General features: G+C 35.8%; 1 protein-coding gene across 1 annotated transcript in view; it reads right to left on the bottom strand.

Annotated features, from left to right (window-relative positions):
• Nucleotides 1-6,916, bottom strand: part of LOC139979415 (F-BAR domain only protein 2-like) — a 71,277-nt gene extending 64,361 nt beyond the window's left edge. The window contains exon 1 of the mRNA XM_071990187.1: nt 5,525-6,916. Within this exon, the coding sequence (XP_071846288.1) occupies nt 5,525-5,593 (69 nt within the window). The 5' untranslated portion in view covers nt 5,594-6,916. The remainder of the gene's footprint in view (nt 1-5,524) is intronic.
• Nucleotides 6,917-21,428: the final 14,512 nt, after the last annotated feature.

Genomic DNA, 21,428 nt, shown 5'->3' with positions numbered 1-21,428 from the left:
GAAAGATCATAGAATAATTAGCATAGATTTGACTGAAAAATAATACCCTGGGGTTGTCAATGTATTTCATGAATTATATTCGGGTCTTACAATTTATCACTGTGAAAGTAACAAGTATAACAACCAAAAGGTCACAACTTTAAATATTATCCTCAAGGCTTCTAAAAATTGGAATTAGTCATGAATCACTCATGCTCAAACTTAAATAATAACTTTAACTTCCATCCCTCAAAGCGGTCCTCTTCCCGAGAAATCTTTAATTCCTAAATACGTCTTAGAATAAATCCTTCATTTGGTAATCATTAGCAGCCTGTTTGAAAATGTTTAGCCATTTTAGCATGCTAAGTGTAAGTGGAGGCCAATACTGATGTTAGACCTTCCAAGCAGCTTGTAAATGTGGTTTGGGGCTTGACACCTGCCTCCACAAACCACAAGAGCAGAAGATATGTACACGGTATATTTATTAGCAGTTTGTTGCATGTAAACTGGAGCAACAGATGTTGAACAGAACCAGACAGACGGTTGCTTCTCACAGGAAACACTAACAGGTCAACACCTACCTGTAGACAAGGCCTCAATACTAGTAATATTGCAGATGCATAAATTCTGATCTACGTCTGCTCCGCATCTGTTTACTAGTCAGACATATGATAACACTGTTATGGTTTACAACCTAATAGCACTACACCATTCTGGACGACACGACGGTCATATGACACCCATAATTTGGAATACAGTCAGTCGCTTGGGATGGTGGGAAAAGGTCACCGGGCTTTAAAATTTCAGTGGGATATGATACGCAATTCGACGAGCTATTTTGATTAATTAACAGGCTACAGACAAGTGACATATATGTGACATTGATGAAATCTTCATAACATACATCAGACTGCATGTTACATTAATGATTGTAATCATGTGTTATACTCTTACCGAGCCGAGTGACATTCACACATGACAGGATACTATAAATAGAATTGAAAATTCTAATTTAAGTTTATTTTAACGATATTATTAATCCATTTGATGAAATGCGATGACTGAATTCAAGGTTGCAAACAGTGCCACCCAATGTTCATAATTTTATGCACCAATGAGATTAATGGTTATGGAACTTCTTTTTTCTAATCACACCTTTGTTTACCTTTTACGGTAGTTGTTTATTTTTTTTGGAAGTATTCTACCAAACCTATCGTTTGGAATACAGCCATATAAACATATCCAATGGCTTGACTCGATTGCACAAAATCATTGTTTGATTTTTATCTCGACTTTTGGACGCTTTGACAAACACTGTTGAAAATAATGTAATATTTGTAAGGTGTCTACTATCTGCTTTATACTAACTGTAATGTACAGGGATCTCTTAACTATAATTTAAAGGTTATAACAGATAGTAAAATCAGTATTTTAGTTTTTGGAATGGATTGCTGGTTTGAAGGGGGGGGGGCGACTCAGTCCTTGAGACATACAGCTCAGGCTCGGGAGAACAAAACAGTAGATCCACACTGACGACATAGAGTGTCTGGGTTGTGTGTCTTGGTCATTGGGAGAACAAGTGTCAGTGAGCATTACAAAAAGAGGTACACAACCAAAGCCTGTAGAAATGTGCAATGCTGTACATTCATAGGTTTGTCAATAATTAAAAGTCTAAGAGAAAAAACAATCAATTTCTTGGAACAACTTACAAATCACTATACCTTACTACATACATCTTTACATGTCATGTATACTATCTATGCCAAATGCCCAAAGTTCTACATTTTCTAGTTTTGTACTTTCCCTCCAAATATTCATGAAAAAAAAGTTTAGTTGTTGTAAATTTATTACAGATCATGACTCAGATGAAGCCTCAGGGAATAGTTTTTATCCAGTATTGCTATTCTAAAAATGCTGCTACGCTGCATGTCCAAGTTGCTTTATACATGTTTGAAAATGTATATATTGCAGGTTTCTACACATGTGGGAACCATCGTATATATAATTAGAGATCAAAATTCAGAGGGCTTAAAAATGGCTACACAAGATCAGAACACTAAATTATTCCATTAGTTTACTGAGCTATGTGGATAATGTTGGAAATACGGACAAAAAAATATTCATACTGAAATTTTTCCCTTACACAGATGTATGAAGAGGACTAACAGTGTACCTCCAGTATATGAATTATTTAAAGTCGAGGAATCGGTCAGAAATGACTCGATTCGAGCGTAAAATTTGAGATAGTCATGAACATTCTGGCATTTATACAGTTACAAGAACGGAATGATAATAAGTTCTCCTACAATTTGAATACATAGTTCTTCTTATTCTCCTTTCAAAAATAGTCATTAATGTTTTTGGGCATTGATGTCTTTATTGTTTTAGGAGTTGATGACTAAACAATATCACTCCATTGTAATGTTTTTTTGTTTTGTTTTACAGTACTGTGCACAGTAACACAACACGACCTACATGTGCAGTGATCTTAACACCTATGTAGTAATACATGAAGGCAAATATGTAAAATAGTGAAACAATCATATATATTATTTTAACTTAAACACTGAAATGATTTTAAAGCCAAAATCTAACAGATTGGTATCAAATAAGGTTACAACTGATATTGCACAAGATATTATACAAAAGAGTTTATTAAAGATCTCTTGGCAGAATTTTGTTTAATTTGGCAGTTAATATAATCAGATTTATGTAAAACTAGGGCCAATTTGATCAGGTTCCCATAAATTTCTTTTCATTTCCTTTTCACCTGCAGTAGTAGTAGTACCCTTAATATTTAAATGTATTACATAATAAAATGTAAAAGTACTTGATTTTGATGGAAAATCATACAGTTGACCAGAAGTCGAACCATACAACAATCAATTGGTGTTTATGAGAAATGAGGTAACTTCTACCTCAAAATCCTTGCAATTTGTTTGTTGCCAGGGACAATCTACCATCTAGTTCTCTTCTTACCTCAAGGACATGAGCCAGGTGCCAGGCTATTGTTAAAACTACCTGTAAGCTCCTTGAAAAGAATTTGACTATGCTATGAAGGACAGAGTCCATCATACTTAACAGATATATGGTGCAAGGGCCACAAAATGTTTCTAAGATGGGTCAGAGTTCATGTATATTGGAGACCGGTAAAAGAAGAGCTAAGTGAGTCATTCGTATGCAAACAGTTTTTAATGTAGGTTACTGGAAGTTTAATCCATATTCATGTGTGCATGAATCTTACGCTTACTACCTGATTAAAATTTAAACCTTGGAAGTAAATACTTTGCCAGTGTGATGAACACCGATGAAGTTAGTGTATACTGTCTGACAGACCTACAGCCAGTCTGTACTCAGTACTGGTATTCTAGCAGAGTTCCTGGTACTCATGAATACTGTACTCCTTATCTTGGATTTGTACTGACACATGTTTGTACTCTGGACCTATTGGAAAATCTTGTGCAGGCACTAGTTCTGCCAAAATTTCCTATTGTACTCAAAGATCACACCTTGTGCTCATAAATAATCGTTATTGTACTCCTACCAAGGGCATTTAATTTGCAAGTTTGCACTCATGTACATTTTGCTGTACTCAAGCTACATGTCTGAAGTTAGAAGAAATTAGACACATACATAGTACTGTATAATATTTCTTTCTGGAATGCTACAAAGTATAAACTATCTTTGGGATGATTCTAACTTGCTCCCATAACTTCATCTGATGTATATATATTATTTCCATGGTGTGGCCTGATGTACATTAATTATGGTGTGGTCTGATGTATATTATTTCCATGGTGTTGCCTGATGTATATTATTTCCATGGTGTGGCCTGATGTACATTAATTATGGTGTGGTCTGATGTATATTATTTCTATGATGTGGTCTGATGAATATTATTTCCATGGTGTTGTGACTGTTGTCTGATGTATATTATTTCCATGGTGTTGTCTGATGTATATTATTTCCATGGTGTTGTCTGATGTATATTATTTCCATGGTGTGGATTGGTGTGACATATACAGGTACAGGATCTGGTTTGATGGTCAGTATTGTTGTAAGCTACCCAGGACAATGCACCCACTGTACATGTCTACGTACTGTGTAGTCTTGTACATTATAAGATAACTTTCGACACGCCGCAAATGAAGTAACCGTCTTCCAGACATTTTTATGTTCCCATAATTGCATCTAATGAATAATTTTCTTGAGCTGTAAACACAACCGAATATCGTCTGATCGGTCTTGACGTCTTAACTATTCTAGTCAGGGAGGACACTGCACCTGCTACATCATATAATACTATTATTAGCCTTGCTGCGATGCTGCAAAGTAACTGTCTGTGACAAGATGAGATGTAACTGGAGCACAACGTTTTGGTTATAAAGAAAGATAAAGGCATTTTCACATTTTTTGTCAAGAATCACTGTTGATGTAAATGGAATGCATACTGTGAAGCTGTTATTCGGTGACGATGGTTCGCCAACTATAGAAAAAGACCCAAAGCTCCTTTAAGAATATGCTTAACCTCTGTATTGCTCTGTGAAGGTTTAACTTGTTGATTGATTTCGGCTCCTTAGTGCATGCCTAAATGTTCAATATGTTACTCTATTGTATTATAAATTATGCTAATAACTCAACCAAACAAAACATTTTCCTTTAACTTCATACAAATATAACATATCACCCTTTTAACACCATTTGTCCCTAAAAATTTTTTAATTTATTGTAAACATTTCCTTTGAGGGGATAAAAGTGTTATTATGTTTTCCTATTCGGTTCAACTTTTGTCGCTTCTGATGAATGGACGAGACGTCAAGGTCTGTATGTTAGACTGAGTAGTCCAGCCAATTTAATTGATGACAACTTTTGTGCCATCCTTCCAGACTGCATACTGTACCTACTGTAGGCCTTAGTTTTAAAATCCATCTAACATTACTATGATCTATGTTGCTGTCAGATCCAGAAGATTCTAATCTCATGACATTATCATCTGATAAATAACAGTTGAGAGTTTCAGACATATGTCATGACATAGGTATATCTTGTATTGCACTTAACTAATTTACTGAGTGCAGTTAAATACATGTACTGCAGAGGAAATGGGATACACAAATAACAAGCTTGGAAGGATGCCAAAGAAAACAAAATAATACTCTGTCTGTCTGTCTATCTGTCTGTTGCATCCTCATGTACATTTTGAACACTAAATAATTTCCACATGATTAATATATTTGTTCAGTGATGCTATCAATATTGAACGATTCATCTACACGCAAGATACTCTTGTTATTGTCATGACAAAGAACACATCCTGCTCCACAGTTCATACACTGTACAGGGGAAATGTAAATGCAATTACTGTGTGTACAGATAAACATTACAGAATGCATGCATGCATGCACAGTCTATCAACACATCCTTATAGCTAGTGTAATACATAGCACACCTTAAATGCCATCTTAACAAGCTGTGCAGTAGTCCACAGCAATATGCAGTACTAAATTACATATTAACATTAACTACTTTATACTGCATACAATACCTTTCTCAGTGTACCATTCAGCTTTCCATTCTCCTTAGGCAGAGAAGAGTAGAACGTGGAGCCGAACATCTCTGCCTCTGATTTAAGTTTCCAATGATCGAAGACGAAATAACCGAACGAAAACTACGAGCGAGAACACCACAACGACAAATGCAGAGCAAGCAAATCTTGACTGTGTTTAGTATCATGTACAAAAATCACATAAATCCAGGCAAATGTGTCATCAAAAGTTGAATTCAAAAAAATTGAGTCTGTGTCATAAACACTGCCAGCCCATAGAGCTCTCATAACAATCCTTGTGAAATATTCCCTGGCAAAGTTTAACTTTATTGTCCTTGGGACTCAGGGGAAGTACAACAACAGCACAGTACTCATTTGACTTATATTCACCACTGTTTACATTATACACCCTGGCACTAAGACAATCTGTCCTTTCCTTTATCTGTGGAAAAGCTGATATATATCCTCTTCCTGTTCGCTCCACACGCTACTTCTGGTAAAATGCAATTGGGTAGCCGACCCACCGATGGGACATGGATTAAACTAGCTCACCGATTGTTACCAAAGATTGGCTCCATGTGGAGCAATGACGAAGAGTCCTTGATAGATGAGAACTGAACACTTTTGACTTTCAGACCGATCATCGAGGGTACCATATTTCATCCAGATTCCTTCCTTCCGGTCGAGAAAGCAGAGAGAGAGGGGACCTCTTGATCTTGTAAACATGAACCAAAATAGCACAGATTTGTGTTTGGCCGCTTTTTTGAAGTATTTCCTTTTCTTTGTGGGGAGAGACTGCACGACTGCAGATCATTCTTTTCTTACAGAAAGAGCTGTCCACTTGAACATCTCTGAAGATAAAAAGCCTTTAAGCTACTCGAGACTAGTAAAACATGTCACTCATGTATCAGTAATTAGTTGGTACCTCAAAGAATTGAAACCGAGATGCCAAATAAAAAAATTGAACAACCTCAGACTGTCTGGATGCATTACAATTTCAGACAGCTTAAGAAAATTTATCTTCAAAGTTACGCAGAAAGGCGAGCTAACACATCACCTTCCCATCGTTGAGTATCAGAAAGAGAGAGAGAGTAAGTCAACAGAGGCAAAAAAGAAGAAAAAATTATCCACATTTCATCGGCGTCGCAACTTGAGGTTTGCTCCATCACACAACTTGTATGCTGAGAAAGCTGGCTGAAATCATGTCACAAGCGTTCTATCCAAAGTAGAATTTAATCGGATCACACAAGAATATTTATGTAAATAATAATGAGATGAGGGACAGTCCACTTGTATCATTCATACTGATGATGTACGTACTGGTTTGTGCCTCACGGTGTACAGTACTGTACTTGTATTAAAACTGTGAAGAGCCAGACAGTAAACAGTCAGACTGTACTGCCTCATAGATTCTGCCTCATAGACTATACCGAACAGGATGCTCTATGGAATGAGCTTATTCTACAGTAGAACTGTATGTTAAGCAAGGCGTTGATGACAGAACTGATGCAACTGCACAGCATACACTGTACAACATGTAGTAAATTAACTATGAATAATCCCACAAATTCACAACCTGTAGGGTTTCCTCTACATCTTCTGGGCTCGTCGAGAATCACAAGGGATTATACACACTACTCTCATTTAAATTAAATTTGCTGAATTATGAATTGCACCATATGAGACTTTCAAAATTACTCACGCATGCACGACAAATTTACTGTCTCAAAGATGGCGATAAAATTAAAGAAAGATCATTTTCTTACATGAAACGATGGCAGTTCTATCATGTCAATGAAAGTATGTATTTTTTTTAGATATACCTAGATAACTTTAAGTAGGATTAAATTTTAAAAATTTTAACAAAATATGTTTTATTTTCTTCTTCTTTTTGTTTTTATTGGACAGCTAGGTTTTGCAAGTGTATTTCGGGATAAGGATTTTCTGGTAAAATTTGCACCAATCCCACAAGATACTAAATGAGCAGTACACAGTGACTATGTCTCATACTTCTTCCAACTGATGAAGATATAATAACTTGAAAGTTTGAACTCTGAAGTTTAAGAATTTGTGGTTGCCACTACTGTATGCACACAACAAAGAAACAAGCATGAACCTCAGTAATTCTCTTGGTGGTGATGTTACGATACAACGCTATGTCAATTACAGCTGTCTAAACATGCTTTCTACAACCAGCTTTCCTGTTGGTCATATTCGTAACATTACTATTTTATTTTTTATTTTTTTATTCAGTTGATGAGCAAGTCAGTGCTATTGGTCTTTGAAGCTTACTGACCAGTTCTGACTGGTCGCCGAAGGTGTATGTACTGTACTGTACAATGTTGAAAAAAAGTTGCCTAGAACACGTTGGAGTAAATATGCCAAGATTTGTGAGGAAACAGGTAAGGGAGGAGACAAAGATAATTTTTGTGTTTGGTTGTAACTTTGTATGATCAAGGTAGAGACCTACTAGGCAGAGAGTGGAGGGCCTAAACAGTAAACCTAAGACAAGTTCAAGTTAAAACAGGAATGGCCTAAAATATGAATCTAAGGGTCTGACATTCCAGCTGAGCAACTCCATGGGCTGCAGTCTATATTTTTTTTAATAAATTAATTAATAAAATCAATTTAGGTGTTGATCATTATTTATTTCAAGTGATCAACAAGGCTCTTGCAGACTTACACATTTGTTGACCTCAAATGACCATTCACAACCACTGTAGAATTTGCTAATGGGGAATCTACACAAGTATGATGTTGAACCAAGCTTTATTTTTTGGAATCATCATGCTTATAAGGTTGTCAGATTTTGCATTCATTTGACCTCAAATGCCATTTGACCTTCACAGTAATCTAATAATACCAATAAATACCAAGTATCAAGTTAATTTCAGCTTGTCACTCTCTCTCTTACACACTAAGTGTGAATTTTACTCAAGCTGTACCAATTCAAGTTATGGTGTTTACAGTTTACAAACACACACAAATATTATACACACACATCAAACAAACACCAATCACCATGGCAAGGAATACAAAAACAAGCTTAGAAGTATGAAAACCCTTTAAAAAAACACCACTGTGTGTATGTGGAAATTCTAAGGCTGTCCCTCAGAGTTAGGCCAAAGGTTTCAAACCCCAGAAACTAGCTATGCATTGCTGCTAATGCCACTGCCTTTATCCACTCAACCATAGCAATGGTTTATCAAAGCAGTTGCTTCAAATACCTTCCTTCTTTGTTTATTTTTTGTCCTCCATCAGTCTTATTATCATCTCTGATCTGTCTTATTCATACCCTGTACACATCACAATCACAGTGTGCTCTTGTAGAGGGCACTGTTCAGGAAAAACAACAACTGATCAAGGCATGACCTTACATTCATAGATTATAGTCATGTATATGTAAACAATGGAAAGACAATGTCCAAAAAGAACAATGCTTTTTCTATAATTAGGTATTCAACTTTTCTGATATCAATGAGTCTTTCTTTCTCATTTGGCAAGGTATTTTAGTGTACAACAATTCTTTTGTTTAACTTGTCAGGTGAATGGTTAAGTTCTGGACTACCATGAATCATTGTCTTTTCATATTCAACTTGCTTGTTATTACTTGAGATAAAAGCATTTTGGTTAACTTTACATTGTACTGTCGCATGACCTTGTATCACAATGGCATATTATTTTATCATATTCCCCTAGACAACATCATAACATAAAATTGACTTATAAAAATTGGGTCAAATCAGGGGCATAGCCAGACTCTTCTTTTAATACGTTCCTTGGGGTGGGGAAGGGGGGCAGGCAGCGTAATTTGCTAGAATAAAAAAATTCTGGAAGGGGCCAGACAAACCTGGGTGCCAATTCCTGAGTTGAATTTACATTATGATCAAATATTAAGACATGACCAAAATTCTATTGGTTACAGTACTTTAAGTAATACAAAAATAATGTATAAAATTATGTTCTAAAGAAAGAAAGAAATATCAAAACTACTTTTAAGTCCATCAAATTAAGATAATGTTGCAAAGACGGGCCAATCTTTAAGGAAATCTTCTGGTAGTTCGATGGATAACCAGGTTTCAACCTTTGGTCGTCCAAACAGCCATTGATATGTAGCAAACTAACAGAGAATGACCAATATGTACATGATATGATAGAATGTGGAAGGATTGGTGAATAGACCACCAGCTTTGGGCCGATAAAGCTTCCCCTGGAATGGATCGAACACTTTCAACTTATTCTTGTTTTATTTTTAGCATCTCTAAAGTGATGGAGATTGACTAGTACCAATTGTTCCCTTTTACTGTTTGGGGGTAATTTAGTAACAATGCAACCTGAAATAAATATATATATATTTATATACAGTACATGTACTCCAAAGTTAAAAGGATACAATTACTGCAAAAAGGCTGCTCTTTGATACCTGTAGGCAAATCTGATGTCTCACACAGGGCTAAGAAAATCTTGCAAAAGTCTACGGCATATTTCATGCAGGTCAATTTCGGTACCCCTGCTGGGATGTAATTTTCAACGATAAGGGGTTGACTGTGAATCACAACCACTGGGTTGACAGGGTCAGGAAAACTGGTAAAAGCATTCTAATTTGACTGACTGGTCTATGGGGTTCTTGTAACAGTACAAATGAGTCATGTAGTAAAAAAATATGCTTAGCCTTAGGTGGTAACATTCTACAGACTGAGGAATTGCTTAAACAACCTCTTGTAGCCGTGGCGATTGTATTACGAGTCATCTAGGTATTTCATACAAACAAGATACTGATCATAGTATCAGGGGATCTGGACAGCCATCAAGATGCCTTTGATAGAAGGGTTGGAACACAACCAAGCTCAGGAGAGATCCTGACCTTTATATTCATCAGCAGATATGAGTAGAGATAAAAACATATGTAGTATTATATGACATTGAAACAAACATTTAAGAAAAATACTGCAGTGCCAGAAGTAGGAATTTTTCTGACAAATTCTGATGTCTTCTGTGCAGATGTACAGCTGTAACTACACTCTGTAAATCACAGATCGACTCCCCACTTCCAAAATACTCAGATTCATTTAGCATTCACTTTGCATGTTGGACATTTGTTTACATAACTATGATGACTGTTTGTAAATTCAGCAAAGTCCTTACAAGTTTCTTCCATCAATATAATTATTCCATCCATGGGGTAGCAAACATTCAAACTCAAACATTAGGGATTATAAGATCAGTCTTCAAGGGCCAAATTTTGTAATATTGTTTTATGGTTGTACACGGTCATATTTGATGATGATGAATCATCCCAGATCATTACACAATCTTAAGTCTGTACAAAGGTAATACATCATAAATATTACCCAAATAATGCTACCACTATGGAAGTATCTTGTAAATACGACACCTCTACATATCTTTATACCTCTCACATCATAAAGTTATCAGACTTTGGACTCTGGTAAGAACCAAATAAAGAAATTGGCCTCAGAACTTAGAACTAGCATTGTCTGCTACCAACACTGTTCTTATATACTAATAATAGCTTACAAAGTTTTATTTGATTATACCGGGCCATATTATATAAGTACCTGTAAGTCATTTGAACTGCGTATATGACTATATATGATCTATAGGATGGCAATAATTTTAAAGCAGTCAGATTAGGGACATGTATACATGCAAATGTTTGGATTTCCCATGTTGTCAGAAATTTGGTAACAGATGCTATCTCTGGTTGGTCCTACAAATGTGACTACTAGTTCTAAAGACGTACTCAGATATATTCCAATTCATTTTAGTTAATTACTCATTAACAGAAACAGACACACCTATCATACATAAAATAAAAGTATCTGGCACACATTTGTAGCTCTACTGTGGCCAATTCAGGGAATCATGTAATGTTTACATTTGTGTCCACAGCAGTGTTGGTGTTTATACATTTGGTTTCTCATAATACTGGAAAACGTGATACTATGGGTTTGAATGGGCACAAACTCTGTATCTTTGAATAAATCATGTGTAGCTCTTTGCCAAATTTGCTACAGTATGCAAATGCAATACCTCAATAAATTATTCAATGAAGATTTGCTTTCCTGATCAAGACTCAATTTTCGCTATTTACCATTGACTGACCAGGCTAGTAACTTTTACCAATACTGTATGTGTGACACAATACAGTATGTACTATGTACAATACAAAACTACCTGTATGTTGGTGTTCATTAGTTTTGAAACAAACAATGACTATATAGATTGTTAACATTTAAATGATTAAAGAAAGGCACGTACATTGCCATAAGTTCTTCTCTTTGAGATAATTGTTAATTTCTATGTTCTCCAAAAAAAAAAAAAGAGATTAGAATGCATAACCAACTAACAGCCTCCATTCCTAACCTTATCAGATCAAGAAACCATCAGTTCTCAAAACAGGTATATAAACCGTTAAATTTGGTGGAAAAAATATTTTGTAAATTATGTACAGTACATTGCAACAGCAGGAAGCATACTTTTAGCTTATGAAATCTTGTGTTGGACAAACTCTTCCTTTTCATGTGATCGTTTGTTTATATACTTAAAGACTACTGTTACAGCAGGCAGTGACATTTAACTCCCATGTTTGCGATTTTACACCGGTTTTATTCATGACATTATTATGTACTGAACATAAAGACAAGTATTATTTACACAAATTTGCCAGCAACCATGGAGTCCTTTTACAAAATGAAGCATTTAAAAGCATCTCACATGACAGAATGGCTTATTCTTGTGCTGTCACTTTTTTCTATCTGGAAGGATATTTAACAGAAATCAACTTAAGGATGTTTCGCTCATGTTTCCTTCCTTGTCTTTGGCAACAATGTTTAAAAATCCTGTCACAAACTGTTTGTGACAGCTTTTAACTTTGAGAGTTAACTGTAAATTGGGTACAAACACTTAACTTCACATGTCCGTACAGCATTTACACTGCTTACGTTTATTTAAAATTCCTTGTTTGAGTTTCATATTATTTTCAACCCATTAGTGTATGTCTACTATGAGTGGAGGAGAATTTACAGTAAACACAGTTTTTATGCATTTGAAATACTATTCTCAATGGTTATTATCATCTCAAAACCTCTGGAATGCAAATTTATTCACATTCGGTGTCATTTGTAGCAATGACATGTACAGTTACGTAGAATTTTACAAAACAAATATCCTGTTCCGATGCATGATACAATAAATGTTATTTGTCTAAATTTCTTGCTTTCACATGTATCATGTCAGTACTCATTGCATGTTATATTTATGGTACTCAGTTGTGGGCATTAAAATTGCAATCTACTGTAATACAGTAACAGCTGCACACAGATTCATACATGAAGTTAAACGGGAAAAATTTATCCAGTATCCTTATCGTGAAATGCTATGCAAATGTGATCAAATTGCTATAACAAATTCAAAGATGTTTACACTGTGGTTTTCGAACACAAAACTATATTGCTTTCAATAGTTTGTAACTTAGAAAATTAAGAAGTCGGGAAAAGTACATGCAAAAAACAAAGCAACAAAAAAACACATTATTCTCTGTATGGTGGAGTAAACAAATTCTATGAGATGAAATAAGACATTTTATCATTCATAGTTCCACAATGACATTGATCAACTGTTGTTAGCTGGAATTTCCTTAAATTAGAGATCAAAGGAACCGTAGATATATATTACAGAGTACCATGTGACACCTTCATGATAGTACTGCAAACTATTTGTAGAAAACATTAATGTCAGAAGAAACTTTCTGGAGGTGTTCCAGAAATATGGATCCACTTTCTACAAAAGTAAATGTGACAGGTCAATTTTGTATATCCACAATTGTAGAGAGTTTGTTATATTTGGGAAACAACACATTTTCTGTCCCAAATATGTAACCCATGTTCATAAAGTGAAACCTGCACTTTGATATTTTGAAGAAATTGTATGTCTTCAGGTCTGCTGACTTTGCTGAGAAATTTATAACAAAATATACCAAATAATGATTTTAAGTCCACCTATCTATGTGACATCTTCAAACATAAATTCCAAAACATGTTCCAATATATGCACACTTTCAAAGACAAATATTACTAGGTTTTGTTTGCACTGGTCAGGTAACAAACTCAAACCTGGACAACATATCAAGACCTGGGGTTACATGAGAGGTTTGTTTAATGTATATATATCTCTACTTAACTTAGCTTGTTGGACTCATGACTTGCTGCCACTACGGCTATAGGATAGTTGAAATGGTGAAAGTCACTATCACAAATATATATGTTGGAAAAAACCTTATAAACTTGATTGCAAAATGACCGTTTAAGAGCATACAGTACATACATATGCAAGTTACCATAACGTCTCAATTAGGTTCTGCGCAGCATATATCAATTCCAGATGATTATTTATAGGAGAATGATTTTATATGCCCTTTGATTTCATAGAACAGAAGTTTCTCAATGAGTGGTTTCCGCCCCCCCCCCATGTTTTTTACCGTTTAAAATTGTTTAACAAACACCACCAATATATACATAGCTTGTGACTCAACTCCCAAAATTTGTAATTGTCAAGCTGGATACTTTGGTTACATAAAACACCATGTCATCTTTGCTTACAAACTACATAGGTATAACAGTAGCTGAGCTTGGATTACACGGAGCTCAATATTTTTGCTCTACTATGGTACATAGTGCATAAAAACTTGTGCCTGTAGGTTTTAGCTCCAGCAAAGTCCAGGCACACCATACACAGTGTTATACAATTTTTCAGACCTTTTCAAGAATATGAGACCCTTTGTTTTCATTAACTACCAAGTACTTTCTTCCCTATTTTTCGTGGGCAGTGGGAGGGGAAGGGAACATGGATTGCTACTAGATGTTCACGAACATTTCCATTAAAGATTAGAAGTCATACAGAAGGATTTAAGAAAGTAACAGTAGAAATATCTATGAGACTCTATTTTCTATGGATCATTTAACATTCTATTGCCACTGAAGTATACGGTAAAGGAATTAGCAACAGGTGCAGTGTCAATTACTATGTCAATTGCTGCAAAGATAGGTAGCATTGCACACCATATACTGTACATAGTCTTTGACTAGATTTAGTTAACATGCTCACAGAGCCCATGTTTGATATTAGCTAACTGTATCTAAATTGTCTTGACTTTAAACCTCAAGTGATCTCAGTGTAAAACTTTACTTTCACATTCAAGCTAGGTACAGGCTAGGTCTCAGGCCTATACAGTACGCAGTATAGAAGAACACTGGCTAACTTAAACAGATTGCAATCAAAGAGTAATAGCTTAACATTTCATTTTGAGCCTATAGACCTATCACATCTTCAATATGGCTATGTCCTATACTAGGCTGATTAAAACAAAACAAACTACACAAAAGCATAGAGGGTAGATTACCACAGATAACCTGCAAAGTGCTAGGCCTAGTGCTACTCAGAAATTCTTAAGATGCATTGAATTTAGATTGTACCAAGAGTCATATCGATGTATATTGTTTTATCAAGTATAAGTTTAGTAAGCACTCTGTTACTTTTTAAATTCAAAGTGGCTATTGTTACGACTAGTCGTAAGAATAATTCCCGACTACGCATGCGCAGTTGCTATTTTCATGACCAGGAGTACTATTTTTACGACGAGGAGAAACAATAATTTCCGGTTAGGGTTAGGGTAAGGGTTAGGGTAAGGGTTAGGATTGAGGTTTAGGGTTATGTTTAGGGTTAGGGTTACCCCTACTACATGCGCAGTTGCTTTATTTACTTTACTGCGCTTGAATTTCCCTTTGTCGTAAGAATAGTTTATAAATAATTGTTACGACTCATCGTAAGAATAGCCACGGCCTTTTAAATTTAGCTCAAGGCTTCAAGTCGAATTTGGTCATGGTCATGTGCAAATTAAGTTCTCACATGGCATAGGCTTACAAAACTGAAGTCTGTTCATTACGCGTATACCTAACAGTAACACTAACACTATAATAGTAACACTTGTGACGGTTGTGTAGTAACATGCCTAGGCCTAGCCTAGTATTAATGGTCAAGTGTGGGTTTCGAATTTGAGTATAGTAAAACTTTGACATTGCTCGGGGAGAGAAGTTATCCATATTTGATATGGTTATGTATCCTGTTTTCAAACACGTATTGTACAGAAGTATCGTTCCTTTGCAGTAGAACTGGCATAGATTAACACTATGGCCTTATAATATATGCCTACGTTACGTACTAGTGCTAGGCCAATATACGTACGTCAAAACATTGGTAAAGTCCACTATCCTAACGTTTTGAGCAGAATTACCAAATAACATTAGGTTCTCGCTGGAACAATTGTAGTGAAAAGGAGGTGTGAGTGGAGTTACGATTACAGCTTTCCTACTTTTTTTCGTCGTCATCATTCACCAATGTAACTTACCCAAAAGCTTTCCCTAAACACCGTCATGGTGTTCCCTGGAACTTTCGTGGGTAGACTCGTCGAGCTGAAAGTTGACAGTAAATGTTGTTTTTATGAACGACTAATTACCTCTTACGTTAGTTTAGCCTAGGATTTGCGGCAGTTGAAATGTCAAGCGATGTAAACTTGCTCAAGTCGTGTGTGTGAGGTGTGTTGTTATTACAGGTAGATGATCTATATCAATGTTAGCGAAAGGAGGGGCGGTGATGAGAAATACACATTAAATCTTCAAATCAATCATTTTTACGAAAAGGAAACTAATAGCAATCGATAATTAACAGTTGGTTCACAATATGCTGCTAACCAGATTAATGTATGAGATATAATTATTACGTACTTTTAGCACCATATAGGTTCAGTAATATAGCCTTGTGGTGGGTGAACCTGAATTCCCAGCCCCACAAACTACTTACCTTTCAAAGCTGGGTGTGGGAACCAGATCCCCATATCACTATTCGAAAAGGTTAACTTGTGCAATGCTAAAGGTAATTATTCAGACTTAATGCAGCATTTAACGTCTAAAGTTTGATTTTGTTTCAGGGCGGAGGACCCAAGCTGGTGACCAGTTCTCATTATACTGGAGTTGCATTCAATGACCCGGCCTACCTGATCCTCTTACACTCGAAATTTGCCAACCGCCCCCCCCCCCCCACCATCATCGTCTTTGGAATCATGTGAATCATGGGAATTCTCAGTTAATATGCAAATCTATAAAATGTATGAGGTTTTACGAAGATAAGTGATTTTTTAACAGCATTTAGAAAACAGACAATAACATAAAATTGCCTTTTTTTGATGCCAGTCCCTTCCCTTGTTTGTTAATGGTCATCGATAAGTTTCCTCAAGTAAGCTTCTTGAAAGTGGGGAGGGGAGGGGGGGCAGTTGGGGGGAGGGGGGGGGGCAGTTGGCAAATTTCGAGTGTTTTTTGCAGTTATGAGCAGCTGGAGGGGTCGAGCATTATAATCCTCAACAGTCTTCGACATGCCAAGCGCCCTCAATCACACGTCATTCAAAATGTATCATAAATATTACACTGTGAAAGCTAACTGTTCTTTCGCCATATTTCAGCCAGTGTTCAATGGATTAACTTCCTCATTTCTTTCATTGATAGATAAATCCGTCGTAAATTTAGGTTCTTTTCATTTAAAGAGGAAGACTATATTGACTATTTTAGTCTCTTTCCGCCTTTATAATTTCAGCGTGTAACCTATAATAATCCGTTCATCAATGTGGGGTCTTTCTTTTCCAAGCCCCTTAATTATAAAAATCAATACTTCCTATCGGATTACCTCACAAGACAACATTCCCTCTCCCTTAAATAAAATTCAAGTTGATTGGACAACCTTCAGGCTCGTTAATTTCAGTCTCCAATGAAAGGCTTTGTGAGATTTGCAGCCTTCAACTATCGTTCTGTTCCTCTGTATCTTGCTTTGTACACAATTGTACATTGGCAATTATACGTACACAAAACATGGTTATAAATTTTTGACTAATTTGACCAGATGCCAAGCACGCAAATCAATGTTTACTGGGGGAGTCACTTTCCTACTTATTCTAAATATAGTTTAAAATGAAGTTTAAGTTTCAGGAAACGTTGACATGGAAGTGTGTATTACCATAAACTTAAAAGCATTCTTTATCTCCATTTGCACTGCAGGTTTGGTACCAAATTACATAGTAATATTTGTACCCGTGATTCGAGTTTAACTCTTTTCATAGCCCAGCAAAACTAAACATCTGAGCAACTGCAGAATAGGCCACGACAGTGTTTCGCTTACTCACTCGTAATTTCACGAATGCTTTATCGGAGCATGAATAAGCCTTGAAACATGGGAGTTTTGAGGGTGAGGGAATATAACAGGAGGGGGGGGGGGGGTCATCTCCCCATTAAGAAATTTCACATTCCATTGTTTACACAACAAGAAAATTATTGTCTACATTATGCAGGCTTAGTATTTGTGAGTGTGTTCTTCCTACTGTTAAAATATTGCCCGACGCTAACTTTCATGTTGTAGATTAAATTCCTTTGTCATATTAAATAGTTATTGTCGAGTCAGAGTTTCACCAACTTGTCCTATATTTTTACGAAAATTATTGAAATTATCGACTTGTTTATTAGCACATCAGAAGTATAGGATAATGGTGAAGTTGTGAAAAATATTCAAACATAAAATAAGTTGAAAACATGATATACGTCAACTTGTCAGGTTACATACACCAAAAACCAACAACCAAGAAAGAAAAAAATAATATCGAGAGGCCGTGTGACGCTAAAAAAGTTGTATTTCTGGCGGTATCAAGAAGGATGACTGTGAACATAATTGTTCAGGGACGCCCCTGCAGTCCCAGGTATAGGAAAAATAAGATAACAACCTACAGTTCAACAACATCACACCACAAGAAAATGAAATGAAGAAAGGTATGGCGAGATAAGCATTAGGCCTACTACTGAACTCTGACATTAAATTTGAGTCACACAAATTAATATGCACTCAAACGCTTAATAACACGAAACAAAGAAGCGAAATAGGTCATTTCTACATCCCTTTGATGCAAGGACTGGAAGGACATCCAAGTGTGTAGCCTATATTACATGGCTTTGTCCAGGTTGATGAAACGTTAACACAAAACTCAAAATATAGCTTAAATAATGACTTTAGGCATAACATAAATTTTGATATGTTATAGACCATTAAAAACAGCTACTCTCAGTCCAGGTTGTGCTTGTATAAACCCTTAATTTTTGGGGGAATGACCCTTTAAACAAAGTGCGTCAGTCAACGTGACCGAGTTCGTCAGAGTGCGACACAATATTCAGTGGAAGAACATAAGAATTTTATGGCTTCATATGACGTGTTTATAATAGGCCTATGTTACAAATATATCACTGACTACTAGTGTCGAATGTCATACAAGGATGTTCTGAAGTTGAAAAGGAAACGGTTTTGGATGAGTCATTAGAATTGATAAAACAATGGATTAATATAACCATTATAGCCTGCACCGAGGAGCCGACGTCATCATCATTTAAGCCTTAAAGGCGCTTTCCAGAGTTTTAAAATACTTTAAAAGTGATTACCTTGGAAACCTGATTGACTAAATAAACAATATATTGTCCTAAAGTTTTTGTAATTGTTTGTTACTATTAACATGTCGAGACTAAAATTCTGCGTAAAGTATACAAATACTTATTGAGTGTTCTAACTTGGCTTCTACATTGAGCCAGGGAGTTGTTATGGAAATATCCCTGATTGAACACAATGTCAATTCAATGTATGTTGTATTTATTGTCGAGTTGGGGGGAGAACTTTGCTACGTTATTTCATTGCTTTATCGTACTACAAATAATAATGGCATATCATTTTTTACTAACAATAAGAATGCAATGTTGAGAGATGCAATGGCAAACGCTAATCAATTAAGCCAGACCTACAATATGCGATCATTCAAACGACCGAAAGATGTCAAGCTTAGAAAATAAAAGTTTGGAAAATTAACTGTAAGGTGACGTATATTCAAGTGACAATGACAATGAAACATTTTATTTCCATCATAAACTGTAAGTACAGGTACAAACTAATGCAAGGATATAACTGTATAAAGGTGAACAATATATTTGTACAGCCTACATATACATAAACGTTAATAAAACATAACCAATGCATGGAAAGGAGAAAAAGTACGGGGTGCTTCGAGCTTTTTATATCTGTGTATTGGGGTGGGGTGGGGGTCTATTGGGATGGGGGAGCGAATATTGGAACAAATTAATAAGTACACGTAAGAAAAGTAAAACGCTTAATTATTAAGCGGCCAAAAAGAGCCTAAAAGAAATGTAATTGAACAAACAAACAAAATTAACAGAACTAGGATTTAGTAATCTGAGGTCAGTAAAATGAACTGTAGAATGAAACAAAGCGAACGGAGAGATACAGTTGGAACGTAAAACAAACAGAAAACAGGAAGAGTAACGAAAAACATTAAGGAACGACATTTGCAAGGAGGAAATTTTAAGGTAAAACCTTTAGTTAAATGAAGTTGTGACTAAGCTAAAGTTTTAGTCATTGCCTTTCATTTGCACAGTCTTTGTTCACTTTAAGAAAGCCGTGACATTTATCATGTTGTATTTATATTTTAGTTTTATAATCATTTTGATTTGCCCCAGAGATGACAGAGCGCGGCTGGGTGAGCAAAATGTCAATAGTTCATGTGACGGATCACTGAGCGGTCACTGCATGCGAAAATGTCAAGAGCTGTGAATATCTTCTTCCATTTTCAGGCGTTAATATTTATTTATTTGGCTCTGCTTTGATTCAAACTGACCACGTTATTCCGATCACAATCAAACTATACTTCCCTAACCAGATAATACAAATGACCAACTTTAAAATAAATGTTCGAAAGTTACTAGCAGATTAATTTGGAACGACAAATGTCCTGTGGATAAACTTTCCAAAGACAGTTTCATACACCAAAGAGCTTTTTCTTAGATAGTTAGTTTTCAGAAGCTTAAGTTCATGGAAAGATATCCCCGGACTACATGAGAAGGCGACCTAAGAAGCTGTTAAACCGATTTCATTAGATGTCGGAATGAGATAATAATTTCTTTTCAATTAACCCATATTTAGGTATGGTTAGATATAAGATAATCATGTAATGATGTGAGCGTTACTAATAGAATATTGTGTCTGCCCGATGCATTTTCTTCATGTATTACCGGGAATGATGTAGTGTACACAGAGGAAGGAAGAATAGTGTTTTCCGCAGAGGACGCGTATACGCGATCGGTGTGGACGACATATAAAATGGAATGTCAAGACAAATGGGTAAGACAACAATAATTAACTGTAATTAACTGTACAGAGCAAAGGTGATCTTTAGGTGGCATACTCCTATTACAGTTTACATCAATTCGCCCGACTGTTCTCTTAGCTCAGGTTAAGTGCCAAAATGCAGCGAGAGAACTCATTGATATGTTATTGCAAGGCTTATTTTTGATAGTTCCAGGTATAAGTTAAGCCGGGAATTACACAGCTAGTAACTTTAAACCGAGCATACACGTGAAAGTCTTCATAAATAGTCTTCAAAAGCGGATATTTGCTTATAAGTTCCTTTTTATTAACTCTTGGTATATAAACTCAACGATGAATACACTGTAACTTTGGATGGTTAAAATACACGAGTATAAATGTTGATTAAAAATATAATTTACGGAGTCCTCTATTGTACGTCTGTATTAGGCTTCAGGAGACAAACTTAAACTCCCCGATTCTACAATAAATGGTGCAATAATTGGGTCAATTGAGGCAATTTTAGACCCATTTAGGCCTCACAGGAACAGCATACGAAAATTGTTTTCTACTCAATTAAGAGGTCTGTTCACAAGATACAAAACGTCAGGCTATCATAGCAAAAAAAAAAAAAAAAATGCACTGTCATGTG

The sequence above is a fragment of the Apostichopus japonicus genome, chromosome 2, assembly GCF_037975245.1.
Source record: "Apostichopus japonicus isolate 1M-3 chromosome 2, ASM3797524v1, whole genome shotgun sequence".
In the NCBI taxonomy this organism is placed as follows: Eukaryota; Metazoa; Echinodermata; class Holothuroidea; order Aspidochirotida; family Stichopodidae; genus Apostichopus; species Apostichopus japonicus.
Note: the sequence above shows the minus strand (reverse complement) of the source record. Positions and strands in the feature narration are given on the sequence as shown.